The sequence below is a fragment of the Haemorhous mexicanus genome, chromosome 2 (assembly GCF_027477595.1).
Source record: "Haemorhous mexicanus isolate bHaeMex1 chromosome 2, bHaeMex1.pri, whole genome shotgun sequence".
Classification (NCBI taxonomy): domain Eukaryota; kingdom Metazoa; phylum Chordata; class Aves; order Passeriformes; family Fringillidae; genus Haemorhous; species Haemorhous mexicanus.
Genome location: NC_082342.1, coordinates 30,678,397 through 30,701,766, shown reverse-complemented (window position 1 = coordinate 30,701,766; position 23,370 = coordinate 30,678,397). Strand labels below are relative to the sequence as shown.

General features: G+C 41.5%; 1 protein-coding gene and 1 long non-coding RNA gene across 2 annotated transcripts in view; one reads left to right on the top strand and one right to left on the bottom strand.

Moving 5' to 3' along the window:
* Nucleotides 1-327: 327 nt before the first annotated feature.
* LOC132323189 (uncharacterized) overlaps nt 328-23,370 on the bottom strand; it is a 34,350-nt gene continuing 11,307 nt past the window's right edge. The window contains exons 2-4 of the long non-coding RNA XR_009485279.1: nt 11,183-11,382; nt 6,143-6,427; nt 328-5,223 (exon numbers count right to left, since the gene is read on the bottom strand). This is a non-coding gene — a long non-coding RNA (uncharacterized LOC132323189). The remainder of the gene's footprint in view (nt 5,224-6,142; nt 6,428-11,182; nt 11,383-23,370) is intronic.
* On the top strand, nt 432-22,433 carry GDAP2 (ganglioside induced differentiation associated protein 2). The gene is made up of 13 exons (XM_059838131.1): nt 432-607; nt 2,156-2,295; nt 6,165-6,318; nt 7,806-7,894; nt 9,805-9,881; nt 10,924-11,083; nt 12,575-12,725; nt 13,615-13,691; nt 14,337-14,413; nt 14,974-15,113; nt 15,721-15,775; nt 20,571-20,714; nt 21,635-22,433. Exons 1-13 carry the CDS (start codon nt 432-434, stop codon nt 21,680-21,682), a joined length of 1,488 nt encoding a protein of 495 aa, XP_059694114.1. The 3' UTR covers nt 21,683-22,433.

Below are 23,370 nucleotides of genomic sequence, written 5' to 3'. Positions count from 1 at the left end.
TTTGCTTTTAGTCTAAATAAAGAAATAACACTTTTCAGAAAGACTGAGTTCCTCTCTGCACTTGGAAATTTGTCCTTGCAGTTTCCAAAATGCAAGATCACAAGTCAGTTGGATCAATATAGTAGAGAAGGTGTTTTCAACTTGAACTATTGGAAGAGGTTTGTGTCACTGTGAGTATCTACATGGCCTTATTGCAGACAGGTAACAAAAGAGGGAGTGTTTGAGTGGGAAATCTGTTTTTCTTTTGTCTGCTAGCTGTTATTGCATTGCAGTCTTGTGAAAGGTCTCTATGGGACAATTACTTCTAGTGAACAGCTGGTGACCTGGTTTGATTTTTTTTTTTTTTTTTTTTCTTTAAAGCACCTGGAAGACTCCAGTGAAAACTGGAGTGTGACAAGTTAGCAGAGGAAGGGAGTTGCTGTTTCCATTCCATGGATCCCTTGGGTGCTCCTTCCCAGTTTGTGGATGTTGATAGTCTGCCAGGCTGGAGTGATGCCTATGAGGCCAAGCAGCTGGATTGTCACCAAAGTCCTGTTGAAAAAGCTCAAGTTGATGTTAGATCACCTTTTCCATACAGGAAAGACATCAATGAAAAAATAATCTTGTGGTAAGTTCCATGTGGCTTTCGGGTGTCAGTCATCACTTCTCCATTTACTGCAGGATCCATATCTTCATGTAATGATCACTGCTGTAGAATAAAACTTCTAAATCCTCTTTTCTTGAATCAAACATTACAGGTCTGGGAATAACATAATCTTTTTGTTCACTGTAACTTTTAAAGTGTGGGATTTTGCTCCACCATAGGTTTTGCTCACAGGCAGTCCTTGATGCAGCAGACTGGAGCTGTACTTCCTACTGTGATACAGTATGCTTAGTATCAAAATCTAGTTGGGCATTTGGATATGAGTTTTTAATTTTAAAAAAATATGTTTGCTGTTTAGTAGCTTTTTTCTGTATTTGCTGGTGTTATTCTGCTTTCACGTTTCTGTTTTAAATCAGTATTTCTTTCTTTTCTGTGATTCTTGTGGCTTGCTTCTGGCTCTTCCTGCCCCTCCTTCCACCATTCTGTGTTTTTTCTCCATGACTTTCTTTCAAAATTGATTGATGAAGTATAGTGTGCTGTACTCCACCAGTGTTTCTTTCCTGTTACTCAGATACTTGAGGCTGCTCTTTAGATGAATAACTCTTAACTTAATCAGTGTGAAGGGAGAAGGATTTCTCAGGGATGCAGATTCAAGGATCAGCCTGAACCTCTTTCTGGTTAACATATGGAGGAAATGGGATTCTTCATGGATTTCCTGAACTCAATTAAATAAAGAAAGAGAGGAGTAAAACAGAGAGTAAAGAAAGAGAGGAGTAAAAGGTTAAATATCTCTTATGGCTTGGGCAAATGTGTGCAATTTCAACTGTTAGTTTAGTTGCTCCCTGTGCGTGGGAATCTTTATTTCCCTTCCTATGCTCTTTGATCCCAAAATCCCGGATGGCTGCTGCTGTGACAAAAAGCAGGTCAAAGTTCTGCTACTCCATTGTCCCTTATGCATCTGTGACTTGTTTATCTTCTGCATGTCTGATCTTTGGACAGCAGAATGAACACGATCAACTTGAAGGTTCACAATTTGGGAGCAAAAAGAAGAAAACTTGTCTGGCTGCAGCATCACTCTATACCCACAGTGGTCTGAGGAAGAGCAGTTGTAAGGTGCCCTGGATAGTCTGTCTGCAAAAAAATAAAAGAAGTGCCTTGAAAAGGTTGTTTAAGTTTTGAAAATAATATAACACAAGGGCTGTCCTCTTATCCCCAAGAGAAAATATGTGGGTTTTTGGAAGTGTTGCACTCCATCAGTTTAACAAGCTGCTTTGCATGTTTGCTGCCTGAGCTGCCCTACATACAGCTACAGCACTGCCTTTTCTACAAACACCCCAAGTTACTGCTGAGGCTGGGACTCTAAAGAGCTGAGTTTTGCATGCAGTCTGTCTCCATCAGGGAGAGGCCAGAGATGATTCGGCTTGGTGAGCACATCGGGGTACGCTGTGCTGTGTGGGCACTGGAGTCTTGTCGATGCTTTTCCTGTAACTCGACATTTCCTCTCTTGTCAGCACTGATTTGAGAATATCCTGCTCAGTTGTACATTCAGGCTGCAATAAACTGTTTCCTCAGGAAAGGAGATGTGGCGTTACTGAACTGCACGGCCATCGTAAACACCAGCAATGAGACTCTCACAGATAAGAACCCGGTGTCTGAAAGTATATTCATGCATGCTGGGCCTGACCTGAAGGATGAGCTCCAGAAGCTCAAAGGTAAGTGGCCAGAGACATTTTTATCTTATTGAAGTCTCCTGTCCTTGCATAGTACAAAGCATCAGGATTGAGGAACAAATGAAAAAGATAGAGCTTTCCCCAGCCCCCAACAGCTGATATTAACATTAAAAAAAATGGGGGAAACACCTGCCAGTCCAGTCTCTTTTTGCTGCTCACGTGACAGATAATTGAAAGTCTGTGGCAGATATTTGAGTTGATGAGCCCTTACTTTGTGATACAAGAATTCCCATTGGTGTCTGAAGCCACTTTGAGCAGTTAGCTTATCAGAGCTTTTGCTCAAGGGACCAGTCTTGTACATCTTGAGATTTTATCCTGTTCAGTGTGTATACATAATGAAAGACAGAAACTGAAGTTCACCATTAAAGAAGTTAAGTGGATTATGTCATGCACTTTGTGTATCCTCTTTCAGGATATTAATATACACACAGTCTTTCAGAAAGATATGATAATAATAGATGGATTGATGAAACACTGCATGTCTAAATAAAATCTTTGTGACTTCTTAAGTTGGTTGGTTCATTTGTCTCTCGTGTACAACAAATGACTTTATTGGAAAGCTAAAAGAGAAGCCCTAATGCAAGGCTGTTGTAGAAATGGATGAGGTTTGCCTAGAGCCTTTATTAAACGAGTTTATTGTTGATAATGGGAGATGAATACTCAACCTTTGTTTTTCATCTAACAGGCACTGGGAATAAGAGCTTCCTTATTTTGTGTGTGACAAACAAAAGTTTATAGTTATCCAAGGTCATACAGAAGTCTAATATGGTTTGCAGATAAAAATTCACATCTCTGGGAACTATGATACTGAACTGAATTTTGAGGTCTCTGTATGGTACTGCTCACTCTTGATAACTTGGTCCTTACATAGCTTGGTCTCCTTACATCGTGACAAAATGGATATAGAAGAGCCATAATTCTAATATAAACTCTCAGTAGCTTAAATTGCAATTGAATAGAGGTCCTCTTTCTATAAAATCATCCTTTGCTGATTCAGCTTGCTTTTTTTGAGTAACCTAGAAATTAAACAGGAGAAAGAGTAGCCATTTTATAACAGAGCAAAAATTCAGTGTATGCTGTGGGAGGAAATTAAAATACCGTAGGTGATCTAGAATAGTTAGGACCCCACATTATATGCCAGAACTCATCTGAAATACACTTGGGTTTCTTGTGTGGACTGAGAGGTGGGAAGAGAGGAGCTGCATTTCAAGGAGTCCTAAAGTCTGAGATCTGTCAGCTCTGTAAGGAGCTGTTGTGCTCAGCTTCTTAAATTCCCTTTTACCCTGCTGAGTTATGCATAGTTTTGCATCTTCTACCACAGTGAAAACACCATGTCTTCTCCCTGTAATGCATTCTGCAGGTTCACAACTCCCTATGAAGACACTTCTCTTTTAATCTTGTGCCAAGAGCTTTATGGAAATCAGTTCTTCTGTGACACCCTACTGACATGTTGTGTGGGGGAGGAAAGAGAGGCTGGGTTACAGATTTGGCATTTAAGCACCCATGGTATATTTGTCACAGTAGCAGAAGTGGATGGAGAGCTTAGTTAAATCAGTTTAGGATTCATTTGTCACCTCTGCTTCCTTTTTGCCCTCTTTCCCACTTAGCCTTGACATTTTTTCATTAGAGAATGTGCTGAAAAAGGGAAAATGCTGGTCTGTGTTCTAAAGCTGTAAAATGCATTTTCAGTTAGGTCTCTCCTGCTTTATTCCTGCTGCTTGGTATATATTCACATTTCATAGATTCCAAGAAAAACCATGTCCTGAAAGTATGTGACATGCTGACTCTTCAAAGGCCTGTGCCTTCTTTAAGGCTCAGCTAAGTTGTATGTTCCTGGGAGCAGCATGAGTTTTGATTAATGCAGAAATACTACAGCCAGGGGCAGGCTTGCAGATGTAGTGCTGTTGATAGAAGCTTGCTTATCAACAAATACATGTTGCAGTCTAATAAAGACCTTTTGGGGCACTTACAGCTCTGGTGATGCTTTTTCTCTGCCGCACACATGATGTAGACGATCCAGACTTTCCATTTTAAACTTGAGTAAGCTATTCTAATAGCTGAAATCTTATCGGATAAAAAATAGGATCTTGACTTTGTTCTCAGTTTTGCCACAGACCTTGACTTGTGCAGCTCCCCTCACCTTGTATTTTAAAATAAGAGTAATACCTACTGCTCATTTAATTTTATAAGTTGTATAGACATCTCCAGGCAGAATGCCTTGGGAGGTATGAAGTGTGATCTTTATAATTAAAGATTACCAATGCTACATCTGCTTCCCTGAATTTATTGGTTTCCCTACTGAATTCACAGCTATACCACAATCAAACTTGCTTCATTCTTTTTTTCACAAGTTTTTCCTACAGGCCTTTGCTTGCTCCTCACTGATTGTCAGGCGTGGGGACTGCAGAGGAAGAAAAGTAACTTGATATCTGATACATTGTTTTGGGTTTGGCTTTCCTTTTTCCATGTTGTGCTTATTTAATCCGTCTCTCGAGCTGTTTTAGAGGCTGTGCAGGAAATTCAGAAGAGTATGCTTAGTTTTAGTATGGTGTTTTCTTCCTTCTGATTAACCCAGAAGAAGCATGGTAGAGGTCTATAGAGCTAATTATGTGATTTGTTGGATCAAAAAGTTACAAGATGCTGGCTTCAAGGCAGCAGTGTGGTTGCCATTAAAAAGATACTCTTGAAGTTTTAGATAAGGAAGATTCTCAGCCTGGAGTGTCTCTTCCCATAAAATATGCTTTCATGCATACTGCTAGCTTGCCTGAGCACTATGAGGAGAGAGTGGAGTGGGAGAGTTGAACATCCCTGTTCAGTGGGCAGCTTAAGCCAAGCTGCTGCAGCACTGCTGCCTGAAGGCTGCCTGCAGCTGCTTCTTCTGACTCATTCCCTGTTGTGGCCACCAGCAACCTGTAAGACAATAAGGTTGAAAGCTAATCTAATGAAAATTCTGGTTTTCAGTCAGATCAGAAAGCTGAAGTGCAGCAGTACAAGCAGAGGGAAGAAGGTTGGAAAACACTTGTCTTTGAGGGTGGGGAAAGAGAGAGGCTAGAAGTATTTCTTCGGCTGTCCAGACCTGGAGTGGACTTGATTTAGGTGAAGAAGGGGAAGTTTAGCAGACTTTTCTTCTGTGTGCTGAAGGAAAACCAGACTTCAAACACAGAATCTGTTCCTAGAGTATGTAACTGGAGGGTGCCATGAATGGAACAATTAAATGGATTGCTTGAACTTCCTTTCCTTGAGACTAGACAACTAGTCTGTCCAGAGAGTTTGAGCTGCATAAGGATCATGTGTCTGCCTTGTGGACATGAAGAAACGTGCAAAACAGCAAGCTACCTCATTCCGAGAGCATAAATTAAGTAAATGTATTATCTATTCAGTTTTAATAGCTTTGCCAATGACTGGTTTATTTGATTAAGGAGACTTGTAGTCATTTTATCCAAAAGTTGGTCTCCCCAAACCAAGTTGTTAAATCAGAAGGATTTTTTATTGCTAGCTCTGTGGTATACTTGTGCATCTGTTCTCTGCCCATTACTAAATCATTTCTTCCTTTGCTCTGTAAGTAGTGTAGTAAGCACTGCAGTTAAGACAGAATTTCTAGCAATATCTGGTTAGTCCTTATACACATAGTTTTAAAATTGAGAGGAACAAGCGCAGTTCTCACCTCCTCAGCCTGACTAGGTGCTAAGCAGCTGGTATGAGATCGGATGCTGTCCTTGATATTCGATGTCTAGAGCACTGACTTTTGTGTATAAAGTGGAGGTGTCCGACTGGAGGAAGACAAGGGCTTGAATGCTTCTGCCTTTCTTACCATGGCATGTACACTTACCCCGCTGTTTTATTGGTGGCAGGCTGCAGGACAGGCGAGGCCAAGCTGACGAAAGGATTTAACCTGGCTGCGCGTTTCATCATCCACACGGTGGGCCCCAAGTACAAGAGCCGGTACCGCACGGCGGCCGAGAGCTCCCTGTACAGCTGCTACCGCAACGTCCTGCAGCTCGCCAAGTAAGCACAGCACTGCACAGCCACACTGGCCTCCATCTGGGGCACAGCTGTCCTGGAAACTCGGCTCTGCACAAAGATCTCACCTCTGAGAACCTCGTGTTTGCTGGGTCTGGTTAGGGACATGAAAACAGGAGTGGTTTCACAGTGTGCTCCATGCCTTTGGTTATCTCTGCTGTGGTGTAGGGAAAATGGGCAGAGAGATCTAAACTGGCTCAAGTCCTGAAACGGGGTTGCTAGAGCTGTGCAGCATTCAGTTCTTCAAAGGAGGATCATTAATAATTGCTTTGGGTTCTGTGCTGGAGCTTGCTCCAGCAGCAACTTCATGTGTGTCTGCCACCATGGGGACACACCCACAGGCAGATCTGACTGCTGTGTGTGTGTGTTTGGCTTCTCTGCCCTTGTGCAACAGACAGCTAAAATTCTGAGTCAGGCTATAAGGTTACTTCTATATCTACAGTTGCAGTAGCTAGGTTTGTAGTCTTTTCTCCTTCTGTCTGTGGTATTTTTTACTTCCTCTACCTCGGTATTTTCTACTTCCTCTACCCTCTTAACTAACAGGGGTTTTCTTCCTATTTTTCTGTGTTCTGTTCATCTCCTGTGACAGCTGTTGTAGTGGTAGCAGTCACAAAATACACCTGAGCAAGAGCAGTGTCAGAAAGCATACCTAACAATTTTTTAGGGTTGGGAAGATCAGTTCTTCCAAGGTTGAACTTTGTGTTGCAGTGCAATAGTAACTGTTTCAAGATTGCAGCTGTGATTTTTAGCATATGCCAGTTTTGTTCTGCCTCAGAAGTTACTAGCAAATTCAGGCCTGGATTGAAACATATTAAAAACTATTTTAAAAATCTTGTACTTCTGCATGCTGAATGTCTTTCAGTCAATCTGTTTTCCAGAGTAACTTTTGATGTTTGTGAAATTGCCTACCATCTCTGAGCTTGCTCAAACTCCTTTGATTACTGTTTGCAGCAGCTCTGCTTTACTCTTCTGAAAATATGGCTCAGTGCTGGAAGCATCTTACTGGTCTTAAAGTGTGTGTTACTCCATTCTGATGGCTGTCTAATCATACCTAAGATGGAGTAAGTTGCCTTGGCCTGTGACCAGACCTCTAACAAAACAAAATCATTGGTCAGGTGAAGAAACAGGAGTGTGTATGTGTTGAAGAGCACCTTCTTTTTCCCTCCTTTTCCTTACTGTCCTGAACTTAATTCAGGATATGAGGAACTGTAGGAACAACATAACTGAGGTAGAAGGAGAAATCTGAAAACAAGCACCAGAGGAACCAGTGGGGAATAATTAATGGTTCTCTCCTTCTCTATTTAATGAGGGTGTGTACATCTTGCCAGGGAAGAATCCTCCTGCAAAAACCTGAAAGAGGATTACTTCTGTTTAGAGGCAGAGAAGAAACTAATGGTGCTCCCTACTGCCCTGACAGACTTCTGTTTGCAGCTGGCTGTCTATTCATTTGTTTCTCTTTTTCTGGATTCCAGGGAACAGGCAATGTGCTCTGTAGGATTTTGTGTCATTAATACTCTGAAAAGATGCTACCCCTTGGAGGATGCAACCCACATAGCACTGCGTAAGTGTGTTGGAAAACAGCATAAACTGGGTGGCAGCAGGTCATGTACCTCTGACAGATTGCTCTTGAAATGGAGAAACCTTTTTTGGGGGGTCTGTGGTTCATTAGAGCCTGTACAAAGGCAAGGCATTCCATGGTTGATCAGGAAATGGAAGATAAATTATCCTTTCTCTCAGTAAAGATTCCAGGGATCTCATCAGTAAAGATCCATGGCAATCTGTTCTGGAGCTTGCATTTTTCAGTGCATTAATTTCTAACCTGGAAAAGATGTTAAACATGAGGTGAGAGAGTTTGCTGGTAATAAAAGTTTGTTCAGAAGAGCCAAGATGAGGCCTTACTGTTGAATACTTGTAGGCAGATTAGAGCAACAGTGAATTTCATCTGCTGTTTTAGTGTCATCAGCACATCCAAATGTAAAGTGATATCCTTCCCCCACTGACCCACTCCTACAGACTTCTGCCTTCACATGCAAAATGATGGGCTGATTATAGGCAGCAAAACATTGAGATGATAATACTTCCATGAAAACTACAGCTTGGGAGGAGCTCAAAACATCAAGCTGAGTAAGACACAACAAAATTAAGAATGTTTTGCAATCAATCAGTGCTTTGTTCACCCTTTAAAGCTGCAGATTCAAAAAGAATATAGTAGACAGAGAAGTTTAAGAGGTCAACAAGAGTAGAAAAAGGCAAGAAATAGTGAAATGAGCTCAAGACTTTTTCAGACTGAAATATAACTGAATTGATGGGAGCGTGATAGATGTCTGTAAATTCATGAGTGCCATGAAAATGGTGAAAAGAAATCAGCTGTTCACTGTCTCCCAGAATAAGAACCATCAAACCATGCCGGTTCAGAACAAACAAGGGGAAATGGTTTTTATGCTTGTTATTTGTTTTATGGAAATTCTTGCTAAGAAGCATTGCTAAAACTTTTCAAATTTCCTTGCACTCGAGAGGAAACTATATTAAGGGAAAAATGAAGATCACTGAAAACAAATCAGAAAACATTCTAGGCTAAAAACAAAGTATAGAAAAATACTCAAACAAGAATATTAGGTACTCTTGTATATACTGGTTCCTATTTTCCCCCATCTCTTCTGGCTTTTTCACACGTTCACATGCATTCAGAACTGTTTGCTGTGAAACTGCACAACTGCATTTGTTGTGTAAAGTAATGTCGCCGGTCAACACGATTACACAGGAATTTGTGTACAGTAGTACACAGGAAGTATTTGAAAATAGCTCCTTTTTTCTTCTCTGCTGTTTCTTGAACTCCCCAGAAAGTATTCTCTGTAGATAACTTCTTTTATTGCTGTCTTCTGTTGTCTCTGTAGGCCTGTGTGATACTTGATAAAATACTCTGATACCAGCGAATTTGTTTGAACGCTTTCTCTCATGATTTACAAATAGAATTCTTTATGCCGCTTTGGCACAGCTGACCCCAGAGATTTTGTGTTGCTGAGCCTGCCTTGAACCAGCTTCTGCTGTAGCTTGCTTATATTGCTTTGCTGATAACTTCAGGCACAGTGGCTTGTTTTAAGAATGCCTGGTTTTAGCAGTTTGCACAGGACTCTCTAAAGTAAGGATTTAGCTTGATTTTTCAGGGCTATTGAATCACATTTCACAGTCTAAGGAATCCTAGTAAGCTAAAATTAGAGAGATTTATTCTCTATTTGTATCTCTCTCTAAAGTCAGCATCAGGAGAGGGTGGAGATGGAACTTCCCATAAGCCCAGCAGCCCATTTCGTGTGTTAAACCACCACTTAAGCCACACTTGCCTACAGCCTGTGGAGCTATTTAGTATGAGAAGAGATGTATCTCTCTTCTGCACTCTTGAGTTACTCACTTGTAGCTGTGTGTGTAAATTTCTCCTTCTGTTTTGCTAACTACATTTAATCTGCTTCCTTGCAGGCACAGTTAGGAGGTTTCTGGAGGTTCATGGAGAGACTCTGGAGAAGGTGGTGTTTGCTGTCTCTGAGCTTGAAGAGGTATCTTGGCATTCATTCCACCAAAATTCTTGGGCATGACTGATGTTCTCTGAAACAGTAAAACTGGATTTGGATTTCCCCTTCAGATCACATAGACTCTTGGTCTTGGAGCATCCTTCTGCCTCCTTCTTAGCATAGCCTCCTTCCCAGAACTGTTCATGCTCTTAGCAGTCACTATGGACACTTGAGAAACTTTCTGCTTCCGGCTTCTGAGCTTGCTGAGCTGTGGACAGGGAGCAGTCGGGGAGGTGATAACATGCAGCTGTGCTGGATATTATCTGTTAGCCAGAAAGGAAATTCCACACACAAAATTTCCTCCTTGCACAAAGATGTGCTTGAAGAGGACCAGTTCAGCATCCCTACAGATCACCTACAAAGATCTGAAGCACTGCTTGCTGGCTTGTTGGAATAGCTAACTTGACATTTAATGATCTGTGTTCTGAGAGATGCAGGCAGTCTGAATATTGGCTTTCCTTGTACATCAAACTTGTTCTTGTGCAGAACACCCACGCTGTGTTCAGGTTCTATGGCATATGGATAAGGAAAATAATTTGTTGGGGTCATAAAACTGCTGATCAGTTGGAGAGAGCCCATGAAGTAATACATTCTGTAGAGATTTTCACTGTTTTCTTTCATGTGGGGAGGGATTTTCTTGTTTGGCTGGTGTTTTTTCTTTTTTCCCAGGCAGATCACTAAAGGTGATCTCTGTAGTGGTACATTTTAACATAACAACATTTGCTCAAATCTGTTGTCCGTGCATATTTTAACTTCATTACAAAGCTAAAGTATCTGCAATCTACCTGAGCTTATGCAGGTTTTAGGAAAGTCCTCTCAATGTCATTTGCCAGTGTGGCAAAAAGACCCAAAAAGTTAACCTTTATCAAGATTACTTGATAAAGTACTCCCAGCTCACAGCCCAAATTGAGGGAGGCAGTACTTTGCCTCCAAGCTGCTGACCAGCTCCCTGCTACAAAGGCAGGTGCTGTTTAAGTGAAGAGCACGGATGTGTGATAGAACCTTCATGCATTTTTCTTATTTGTAGGCCACTTACCAGAAGTTGCTGCCTCTGTACTTTCCGAGATCGTTGGAAGAAGAGGTCCAGTCCTTGCCTTACCTCCCTGCAGACATTGGCAACGCGGAAGGGGAGCCGGTGGTACCGGAGCGGCAGATCAGGATCACTGAGAAGCCAGGAGTTCCGGATGGTGGGTTTGGAACTGGACTTTGGATTAGTGTCTCTCTGGGAAAGTCAGTGGGGAAAAACAGAAAAGGAAGGAGAGAAATGTTTTCCTGCTTCAACTCACCTAAGTCAGGTTACAACGATTCCAGTTCTCAAGCTGCCTCCTTGGCTTCTTGTGTTCCCCAGCAGTAGCTGCAGTAGAGCCGTTCTGTCTTTTCCTTTCTTGGTGGAAGAGGTGGGTGGTTCGTTCCCTTTGTAATTTTTTTTTCCCGAAGTGATTAGGATCTTTGAAGGTGTTCTTGCAGAATCTTGTGCGGCCCCTAACTGAAAAGGGTATTATGGTTAATGGTCTGTCTTGGATTGTATTGATACCACCAGGATACAGTGCATCCAACTAGTAAATGGGCAATGAAAACTAGCAGAAACTCCCTAAAACGTATGAAATAACTAGGGGAACCCAGAGAACAGTATTTGGAGGTGGCTATCAAAGTTCAGTGAAAGTCTGTTTGTAAAGAGTTTGCCTAGATGACAGGGTGGAGATGAGATACTTGTAGCAAAACAATTTAATATATTAACTGACAGGGCAGACACATTATGCCTTTCTTGTTGAGCAGTGATGTGCAAGTTTTACAGCCTTAAACCATCCAAAGCAGAAAACTGGGAGTTAATTTCAGTTTTCTGCTTTTGCACAGCCAGTTGGGATATGAATATTTGATATTTGCTGCTGTGGCTGATCAGTGTGAGGTATTCAACCACTAGTTAATAATTTGTGAAATTACTGGATTTGCATAGGTAAGAGTGAGTTTGTATAGCAGAGTCCTGTGCTCTTGTTCCATTGCTACTATAGCATGTCGTGCTGAAAGGAGAAGCTCAGTTTCTGTCCAGATTGCTCAGAGAGACAGTGCTAGAAGTCTTAGCAACATGCCTGGGTGGTGTCAATTCAGTGGAGCATTCTGGTATTGTCACCAGGAAGTGAGCCTGTGCTCTTCTATTTCATCACTCAGTCGTGTTGTAAACAATAATATGAAAATAGCTACACCCAGATCACTATAGCATTTGTTCAGCAAGTGTCAGTGATACAAGAAATGGGCCCTTTCTACATTACAGCTTCTAAATTGAATAAAACTGCAGCATCTCTGCCTCTGCATGTTAATTTTTCCCCTTTTGACAAGTAGGATGACTGTAAAGCTCAAGTAGAATGACTGTAAAGCTGAAGTCACTCTCTCCAGAACTTTTTTTTGGGGGAGTAAACCCTTTGTTATGCACTGATGACTAGGACTTCTCAGTTAGTTTCCAGGCAAAGCAACACTTTAAGGGAGTGGTTCTCAGTCACATGCTGTGATCTGCCAGTGGTACTGCTGAGGTATCAGAGCCACATCACGGTACCTCGGGGCCTTTCTGTTAGCCTGTAGCACAGTGACTGTGTTGTTTCACTGGGACATGTACCAAGTCATCAGCAGCACTGCTGTCCTGTACACAGCCCAAACATTTGATACCATCTTTGTTTCCACTGCAGATGCTTCAGATGAAGAGGGTCTGGAGGCAGATTTGTCTTTCATTGGGTCCCATGCTTTTGCCCGCATGGAGGGGGACGTTGATAAACAGAGGCGCCTCATCCTTCAGGGACAGTTGTCAGAGGCAGCACTGCAGAAACAGCACCAGAGGAAGTGAGAATTTGCTTGTTCATGTGAATATTTGTGTTAGTTAGGACCAACCCTTATGAATGATGGTTTTGTTATCTGCAAAGCCTCATCTTCCAGCACGCAAGTACAGGTAAAGCATGGTGTCACCCTGGATTGATGAAGTAGCTTCTTTGGCCTGAAGGGAGAAGGGACGGGGCAGTAGGAGAAAGAGGGAAGCTTGTGATGAGCCCTTTAGCACACCCAATGCATCCAGCCAGCTGCCTTACCTGTTTGCCACAAGATGTCACTGTTTTGTCACCACTTTTAGTAGTGGGATCATCTGCTTTTGGTACTGCCCACTTGTTCCTGAGGCTCTGCGCAGATAGCAAAACACTTTTCTTCCATTTGGTAAATAAAAGAAGGCTCTGGCTTTCTCCCCCTCCCTGCCCAAGTACACTTCTCTAGAAGGTAATTCCATACTGGACACCTCTCAAGGCTCGGTGTTGGCTTGTTTTGTCAGATGAGGCACTAAGTTGTTCATGAAACTGGTTACTGCATAGTTGTGTTCAACGTCTAGGCTTTTAAAGGAAATTTTCTCCTTTTTTTCTGCGTTTTAAATACTGGCATATTTAAATGGAAAAACCTCTGAGATCTTTTTAGCCCAAATGCAATGCCTCTACAGTTACTAGTTGATATTAGTCTGTATTAAATGTCCTAGTGAAAATCAGTAGGTGTGTAACTAAGACACTAAATTTTATTTTTTAACACTTCTTTCTTTAAAAACTTGATAGTTGCTCCATAGGTCAGAAAACAGCAACATCAGAGAGGGCTCAGTCAGGAAAAAGCTTGTTTTGTCCTTCCCATATACCTCTTCAGGCTTATACTGCTAATCCAAAGGGGGATTAGATCTGACCAGATGTTTTTGACTTTCTAGTTATAATCGCTGGCTGTGTCAGGCAAGAGCTGAAGACCTCTCTGACATTGCTTCTCTTAAAGCTTTGTACCAGACAGGTAAGTTTGGGGTACTGAGGACTGATCTGTGTTGTCTTAAATTAAAAATATTTTCTTTGGACTTGCCTATACAATAGGTCATGCTGAAAGCATAGCTGTGTTTCTGGAGAGAATCTGTTCAGCACTTTGGCTGATCTCTTAGGCCTCATGAAAATCCAGAGCTTACCTCTATCTTTGTGTAAATACCAAGGCTGTGTGATACCTTCTGCTCAGTAGCTGCAAATTTCAGCTCTTTTGTTTGCCTTAGACAAGGCTCTGTGTGCTGCAGGAGGTCCATGAGGTGTGCTCTGGGAATCTGTGCATTGGAGTTCAGAGCCTGGTTTCTAGGCAGAATTTTGCTTTGGTGGTAGGATTGCAAGTGAAGGGGCTTTAAAATAAAAACCGTGTTATTATTTGATATTTAGGTAAATATGGAGTACACAGGCAAATAAAATTGCAGTCCTTAAGTTTCTCAGATGCACGGGGTTTTTGATCAGAATAGATACTGGTATAGTGAGAGCAGTAACTAAGCATATTTCCTCTGTTGGAAACCAGATGCATTGCCAAAGTTCTGAGCTGAGGCTTTTTTCTCCCTAGTTTGAATGGGCCCAGCTACAAAACCTGGCATGGCTGAGAGAAGTTGAGACATCTTTCTTTCTTTTGTAGGTGTAGATAACTGTGGCCGCACTGTGATGGTGGTGGTTGGAAGGAATATCCCTGTGACATTGATAGACATGGAGAAGGTAAGGCTCTGTAAAACTAGAGTTGTGTAGGTTACATATGAATGTTTTGGATGGAAAAGTCTGATTATAAGGGTAATTCGGTTTTAATACAAGAAACATCATTTGTAGGACTTAAGATGTTAACTAGAAAGTATTTTTATAGGCAGATGTAAATGCCTTACAGAGCTATGTGTGCATTGGGCTGAGACATTTCAGTGAGGCTATTTTTAGAAAAAACAGGGCTAGTATGGGTTTCTTTTTCTTCTCAAGAAGAAGGAGAGTTACCATGCTTCTCTGACTGCCAAGATGTGAAGAGTGAAATGTAAGGAGTTAAATGTAGTTTTTTCAGGGAAACAGCAAGAATATATCTCCATCTGTGAGGTCAGATAGACAAAAGACTTCCAAGTTATTACAGTCAAGTGGAGACTTGGAATGTTGGCCCTGCTTTTGTAGCTGAAATGCAATGCCATCCAGCCTCAAGATTCCTGATTTTTAGATGAAATAAGGAAAGTATATTAAGATGTAGTGCAACTGTGAAAGAGTTCTTTGCAAATATAAATTTAGGTTTTTTTCTGCCTCAGGCTCTTCTGTATTTCATCCATGTCATGGATCATATTGCAGTGAAGGAGTATGTCCTGGTGTATTTCCACACACTGACAAATGATTACAATCAACTAGACTCGAACTTCCTGAAGAAACTCTATGATGTTGTTGATGCCAAGTGAGTGTCAATAGGAAAAGAACATGTTCTGGTCTTCCTCTGTGCTATGCAAATATTTGTTGTTCCCTGTATCTGGTTTCCCATTTATTTCTGAGAGAGTTTGGCTGGGACAAAGACCTAAATAACTAACAAAGGCAAGAAGAAGGAAGAGGTGTTTTCTTTCCTTCTCAAGTCCATCTTTTAACCAGAAGTTCTGTCCTCTGCAGTCTCCCTCTGGAGTTCTTGGGGAGGCACTCTGATTGTTTTGTCTGTCACAATCCAGAGCTGGAGCTTTTGGAGCCTGGCCTTGTTAAAGTGTGTTGGTGGTTGTGAGAGGAGAGGTTTGGGTAGCAGTGCCAGTCATAATTTGTCCTTAACTTTCTTTCACTTCCTACTTGAAAGGCTGAAGGCTGTGATGTCTTTAACTGAAAAATAACCATTCTGCTTTTTTTAAAATTTTTCTTTTCCCTTTACATTTACTTTTTGGTGTCTGCCCTTACATTAGATCTGACTTTATAAAATTACATCACAGGCACTTAAGAAAAATGGTCTCTTTTGACAGTTAGTTTGTGTAGATGACTTTAGTTAGAATTCACTTTTAAATGTTTTTTTTCTTTCTCTAAACCAGGTACAAGAGGAACTTGAAGGCATTGTATTTTGTCCACCCAACATTTCGTTCAAAGGTAAGGTAAATCTTCCAAAAGAAAAGTGTATCTTGCATGTTGGTGGAGTAGCATGTAAGCCTGTAGCATGAAGAATGTGGAGACATACAGAAGATTCCCAAAATGAGGCACTATTTTCTGGATCCACAGTCAGAGTTTGAAATTCATCCCATGTTTGATCTAGCTGCAATCTTCCAACCTTTGTGAAAAGCTGAACCCCAGTGCAGTGCACACTGTCTGTGCCCTGGTTTTTGTGTGCTCTTACCAGAGAGAGGTGGAAGCTTTGAATCATGTCTCTTTCAAAGGGAAACATCTTGTCATTTTTCCTGCTGGCAGGGTCACAAACCATGACCAAACACTCAGGGAATTCTTTTTTGTGTAGTTCATCTCTTGGATGTTTCACCTTTTCTTTCACCACAAGAGGTATCACGTGTGTTCTGTGTGTCACTTCAGAGCTGCCCTGGGAAGGGCAGACTCAGGCAAAAGCAGTCTCAGGCAGCAGTGAGATTAGTCAGGGTTAGAGTGGAGAGCAGCAAAGAAAGAGGGGAAGAATGCCTTTGATGGAGTACAGAAAAAATCCTGTTAATCCATCAGGAGACAAAAAACTTGAACTTGTCATGCACTAAGTTATTACCCTTGGCTGGGATCTGTGTGGGGCAACAGAAGATGGAGCTGGTTCCCTTCTGGACCTCACATCCACTCCTCCTATTGCAGCAGTATGAGTAGTTCAGATTAACTAAGTGGCAGCAGCAGCCCTCCCTAGAATTTTTATTTGTCCAATTAAAACAGAAATCTGATCCTCTGTGTTCACATCAGATTAACCTCTGTGTTTATTCTGCTTTTTGCTGACATTAATCAAATTTGAGAAAATTATATGCCTGGAAAAACACATCTGTTTGCACATGTTCAGCAAGAATTTCTTCGACTGCTAAATTTCCAAAGCATCTTTCTTTGTCTGTGCACAGCTGGGACACCATGAGACTTGGAGCTTCCTTGTTTTTATGGAGATAAGGCTGAGGCTTCTCAGCAGCATAGGTTCCAGTTTCTGTTAGGTTATTTGTTACTCCCACAGGGTACAGATCAGAGGTCTGTGTCCTAGAATTAGAGCTTCCAGCTCTGGTGCTCATAAAAATGTAGGAGCTGGCACAGAACATTACTAAGGTCACAAAGTTGAGTGGAAAAGCTGAAGCTATGAAGTACTGGTGTTTTAGATTCTCAGCAGCACTTCACCCCCCTTCTCTCTTCCCATACATTTCTATTTAGTTGAGAAATATTTTTCTTCTTGTTAGAGGATGACAGCTCATCCTTACTGGTGTCTATTGCCATCTTGTCTGTCCCTTTGGAAACTGCAGTGGGACTCAACAGATCTGTAGGCAAAGCAGATGGTTGGTGGGAAGCAGGGAGAGTGAGAGACACAGAGTTCTCTAACTTGCTGGAAATAGTATTGGTTTGTATCCTATTCTGGCAGCACAGCTGGAGGCAAAAGAGAATGTGTATCCATGTTTTTCTGCCAACCTTTTCTATAACTGGAAGGCAAGCAGGATTGCTTTTGACTGTTGCATGGACCATCAGCTTGTGAAACATGACGGGGAATATGCAGCAGAAAGCGTGGTGAAGAAGATGGCTGCTAAGAGGGAATGATTTTTCTCTCCCCTCCTTTTTTTTGACTCTTTCAGGACTCTTGTCTCCATGGAAGATTGCAGCTCAAAAGCTTCAAATTTCTTCAAAAATGTTTGGCACATTCATCTTCCTATTTGGATCACTTGCTTGCTTTCTTTCTTTCCTAGAAGTAGTAGGAAATACCCCATGGCTCAAATTCAGGAGGGAGGTCTGTACATTTATGTGACTTCCCAAACACATCACCTTCATTCACAGATCTTAAATATCTGGTATAAATTGTCTCTTTCACAGCGGGGTTGAATCCTGGCACAGTGGATGGCTGCCATCTGTTAGAGTCCCTTCTGCTGATGTATGGGCTAAAAGGGATCAAAAGGCTTTTCATCATGTCTTCTGGAAAATCATATGTCCCTAGAAAACCAGCACAGTTCTCCATGTACTTTATGGTGCCAACAGTGATTCTTTGTTTGGTTTCTAGGTATGAAACTGTTGTAAACTGTGTGGTTCTGAGGGTAATGGTCTGTCTAGAATACATGGAGTTTGGTGTGCCGGGGGAAGGTTCAGCAGTTATCCTAAAGCACAGAGTAAATGAAGCAGGGTGAGCCACTGTGCACACGTTTTTGTACAGTGCTCCTGCTTTTCCTCATGCTTTGAGTGTTCTTATGATCTGTGAAATGGAGCTGTGCTTGTCATGAAATCACAGTATAGGTGTTTTGTAGGTTGGAGTGGCTCTTGCTGCATGAGCACTTTGCTGCCAGGCTCCAGATCAAGGCACCCATGAAGTGCCATCACAAGTTCCTTTGTACTCATTCATGCAAAGTTCCTCCTGCTTGGTTTTGATAAAGCTGCTGATAGATAAATAAAGAGCTTTTGGAGGCATTTTTATGTGAATCCTCTCAGCTCCCCTCTTCTGAGAGCTCTCCAAACAAACTTTTTCAGAGCTTGTATTCTGAACTGAACTATAAATTGCTGGATCTGAAACAATCTCACCCAGAGCAATTCTGTTTTCATTAAGTGGCTGTGAATCAAGAATGTTTCACAGCTGAAATATACCCAAAGACTCAAATTAGATACTCATAATCATCACACTCTTTGTATTTATCATGAACATGTTTTGGTTTGTTTTTCTGTACTGGTCCTAAAAGCAGTTTCTTGAGATCAGATGCCAGTGAAAAGGTTGCTGCAAATCACTTAGGTTTTCTCTGCACAAGATCCTTCCAATTGGAATAAAATTTCTCAGATTTTAATAAATTTGTCTTTGAGGTATGCCCAAATTATGAGATTAGAGACATAGCTAATCTGTATTGCTCTTTTTTTGTGGGCGACATCTCATATATTTAACTGTGGGTTTATAGCTTGGCAGAGTGACTTTGACAGCCTTTTATTTAGATTCAGAATATCAGGACAAGAAAAATGAAGGGAAACTTCATAGGATGTCTAGATTTTTTAACTTTCTTTGGCTGCTCTGGTATAACTTCCCCTACTTTCAGTGCATTAAGAGTTTAATTTAATTGAAAGTTCCATGTCTTGTTACCAGTAAGAAAATAGCTGCTCTTGTATTACTCTTTCTATACCCTGTGATTATCAAGAATAGAGATAATAGAAAAATTCTCCAGAAACATTTCTGCCCCCCTCCCTTCTCTCTGTGCTCCTGGGGAATGCCAAGCTGCAGTGGCTTGTATAGTGAGAGGAAGGAGGGGAAAAAGAAAAAGTACTTTTCCCAACAGCAGTTTTTGTGATGGCTGCAAAAATATCCCCTCTTAGGATTTTATACATTAAACATCCATAGCAATTATGTGTAATGAGTGTAATTCATAACTACCTTGAAATCCATGCTACTTTGGTGCAAGATTGAGAAGGTATTTTTCACTCCTTAAACTGTCACTTAGTGTCACTCATAAGAGGTCTTGTTAGAACAATATAATGAATAATGGATGCCAGTAAAATCTGTCTCCCTGCTTTCTGCTAACATAAATCTCTATTTTTGCCCTCAAAATAATGAATTTATTTCAAATGTTCTGTCGTGTTCTTTACCTCCTTATCTCTTTTTCATCGTTCCTTTCTCATCAAAATAAGCTGTTCTGAGGAGGCAGCACAGTTATTCCAGGACAGTTTTTAGGAACTGACTTTCTCTTTAATGTTGTATCAGGCAGATCATTTTTATTGACTTAATCTTAGAGTTTATTTGAAACTCTTGCTTTCCTCAAGGCTTTTCTTGCAGTGTTGCTTCTTTTATGTTAACTTCCTGCAGTCAAAGCAAAATTATCAAACAGAATGACAGAATGGTCAAGGTTGTAAAGGACTCTGGAGGTCATCTGCTCTGACCTCTGGCTGAAGAAGAGTCAGCAAGAGCTGGTTGCACAGGACCATGTGATTGATCCCTACTATGAGCATTTGTGACCTGTAGAACAGGTTTTTTTCTTTTCCTTCAGTCTGCCAGGAGAAGAATAGAAAAGAAATAAACAATAAGTAATACAGTACCTAATTTTGGAGAAGGTGGATTGAAAAGGTAAAGCTTGTGCAGTCAGTCTAAGCAGGATTAGATTGCTGTCTTACTGGTCTTCAAAAACAAAAAATCCCTATCCTGTTAGTACCCAAAACAGACAGAGGTGTGACTATTTAAAGTAAAATCTTGTAGAACAAGTTGATAGGCTTATTCTTGTAGAGTTAAATTAATAAGGCTTTGATAAAAAAGGTGGTAAAACAAAAGCTCATTCAGACAACCCAAAGCAGGAGGGGATTTCAGAACAATCTTTGAAAAGCCAAATCTCCCTTTCTCTCGCTCTAACTGGCCTTTCTTTCCAGTGAAGACTTGAATGTAAAGTGTTGAAAATGCTTCTGACTGAGGCAAAGAGGTAATTTTCTGAACTGGCTAAACTTGGAGTGAAAACATGCCACTATACTGATGGGGTTTTGAGGAAAAATAGCAGAATAGCTGTCACTCTAGGACTGGAGAAAGGGACCTTAAGCTGGCATTTAGGGAGGAGTGAGTGTAGAGTCAGAAAACGCTAGCTTGAAGCTCTCAAGACACTGCTTGCTAGCAGTTGGTGGTGCATACTGCCTGACCTTGTTGTGTTGTGGCAATGATTTTAGTGTTTCAAGTTCAACTCAAGCCTGTTTCACTGTGGAGTATTACATGGAACTTGAAGGTTTTGAAGCAGCACCTTGTTAATTGGTTTTTGTGGGGTTTTATTTTCAGGTCTCAGCATGGTTTTTCACAACCTTTACAGTCTCAGGGCTAAAGGACAAAATCCACTATGTGGAAAGCCTTCAGCAGTTGTTCACAGCCATACCCCCAGAACAGATTGATCTTCCCCCTTTCGTCCTCGAGTACGACGCCAGGGTAAGTGACTGCCTGTGGCCAGCATGAAACTCTGCCCTAAGAGCACTCCTTGTGCTGCTCCCATCCTGCTCTGCAAGTGCTTTAAGGGCACTGACTTCCACACCTTAAGAATGGGGAGAAGGAAGAGGGAGGTTCCTGGAGAGTCTGTGTTGTTCTGTGAGTAATGATTCCCTGAATTTTTTGTCTACATCAGCCTGAGCAGAGGCCTTGGCTAAGAAGGAGGGCTGCTTTCCCATTAGAGCAGTCTCCTATTGCATAAAAGGCAGCCTACCCTTCTTCAGCCAAGAACTGTAAGATAACACATTAACAGCCTGTGGACAAGATAAAATTTGTGTTAGCTGCTGTACACCTTATACTGGCTGGGAAAAGAAATAGTAGTTGTGTTTCATCTTCCCTGCCCCACATACTAACAAGCATGCAGGAAAAGTGAAAAAACGAACAAAAACAACAGGGAAAAATTAGAACATTAGAAAGGTTTAGAACAGAATAGAACAGTAGAAGGTTCTTTGTATAGGACCCCCTTCCCTTCTGCACCTCAGGTCTCTAACCAAATGGTGGCATGATCATGGCTGCGTTGGCAAAATCCTTCCAAAGACTGTGTGATGTAATTCCAAAGAAGTAGCCAGAGCTGTGTGTCTGCATTAGTAGCTTTGTCTGAGTCACTGACTGTGCCAGCATCTGTGGCTTCCTGGCAGAAGTTTAACTTGCACTTCCTGCTTGTGCTTAAAACACAGGCAAAAGCAAGGCCTGGGTTTGCTTGTTTACCAGCACAGTCCTCTCCTGGGTCAGTTGTGGCACTCACTGTACCCATGGAAAACAAAACCTAATACCTAATTATTTCTGCCTCTGTTGCACTGTCACTGCACCAAGGTGTATTGGAGAAGACTTCAGTTCAACTGCTTATTCTGTTCTCCTTGCAGGAAAATGGGCCTTACTATTCCTCTTATCCTCCATCCCCTGACTTGTGATCTGCAGTCCTGTGATGCTGCCAGTTTCCCATGGATCCAATGACCTGATGCCTGCCAAAACCTGTGCATTTACCCATGTACAGAATTCAGAGAGAGGGTTTTCCTCCCCCAGCTCTGGTATTTTTTTACTGATGAAATATTTTCAAGCACTCAAGCAATCAGAGAACTTTATGCCACTGTGAACTGTACAACTATTTCAAATATATTTATCCAATGGAAAAGCTGATCACTAGATGCATTTATTTGTTTGTTTAAAGATCACTAGATGCATTTATTTGTTTGTTGTTGTTTTGTTGTTATTGCTGCTGTTATTGTTTTTTGAAGCTGTTACATTATTTTTCTGAAGAGACTTTCTCTTTTCTGGGAAATCCATGAAAAGCACTTGATCATATTTTTAACTATTACTATTTTCCAGCTCTGTTTGTAATACCCATTTCTGACTGGTCTGTACAAGTATTGTGTAGTACCAGCCTGACACATCCACTCATCATATGGTCTGTGTTTCACATCTGATTACTTTCCCTTTCTGTTAGTACTGATTACTTTAGTCTTGACCCAGCAAAACTATCTGGAATTGGGAATGCCATGTCTGCAGGCTGACAGAGCACTACAGCCAAGCCAACATTACTCCAGGATTTAGTCCCATAAACTGCTAGGAGCCTTGAAAAGTCCCTGTCAGTTTTCATTGGATGATGTGAAGGACCATGTCAGGATGCCACTACCCTCCCAGTAAGAATAAAACTGAAAAGCATTTGTGGTTTCTTTTCTCTAACTGTACTCATTTATGTTCTGCTTTGCCATGGCCAGGTATGTTGGTATAAGTGGATGCCATCTGCCTAAACTGGGCTTGGAGGGGAGAGGGAAATGGTGGCTCCAACCCCAGCCTCTGGTGGCAGAGATTGTTTCTTGGAGGTATCAGTGTCCCTCTGATTTCCTGTTACACTGACACTCATTGATTTTTGACAGACATGATACATGCCAGAGAGCTTAGCCATAGGTTACTTGAGGGACTGGAGGCGAGAAGTGTTTCAGGGCTGCTTATGGAAAGCTAAAAGAGGGGAAGAAGTCTCCCTTGTAAAACATAATCAGGGATGGCAGACCCAAGTGCAGAAGAATGAAATCCTTGGTAGGAAGAATGTCACAACACTACTGAATATGAAAACGATGGTATGATTTTCATGATTTGATTCTAGCTGCTTTCCTGCCCCGGCTCGTATCTGCTGCTCTCTGTTTACCAAAATTCAGTTTTCCTTGTTTTCCATTTCTGCAATAACTACCTTATTTAAGCATTAGCAGAAGTCATTGTGAGATATCCTAGAAGGTGGCTATTCATGCCTGTTGAGCTGGTTGGAAATTATACCCCTGTCTTATTTAAAGATACTGTAAACTGATGGGATAAGCAGGGAAAAAAGTTCTCTCTTGGTCATCTAATTGCATGTCATAATTTCTGTTTGCAGTCAGAGTTTGGAGTGTGATCTATGACAGGCCATACTGAGTTCCCTTTCTTTCCCACCTTTGCCTCCTGGCTTAGTGTTGTGTTTATCCTGCACCTGTCCTCAGCATATTGGGATATCTGTTGCTATGTCAGTCACAGATTACGGTAATCACTTGCCCGGGCTGTAACATATAAAAAGCAAGTGGGTTTGCTTTCTAAGTGTCCCTCAGGGTCTCTGATTCCATAATCACAT

Bases quoted from the DNA above. Each gene is read 5' to 3' on its own strand.
- GDAP2 (XM_059838131.1), top strand. From the start codon at position 432: ATGGATCCCTTGGGTGCTCCTTCCCAGTTTGTGGATGTTGATAGTCTG. The intron at 6,319-7,805 runs GTAAGCACAGCA...TCTGGATTCCAG, and splicing joins AACGTCCTGCAGCTCGCCAA to GGAACAGGCAATGTGCTCTG. The intron at 11,084-12,574 runs GTGGGTTTGGAA...TTTCCACTGCAG, and splicing joins GAAGCCAGGAGTTCCGGATG to ATGCTTCAGATGAAGAGGGT.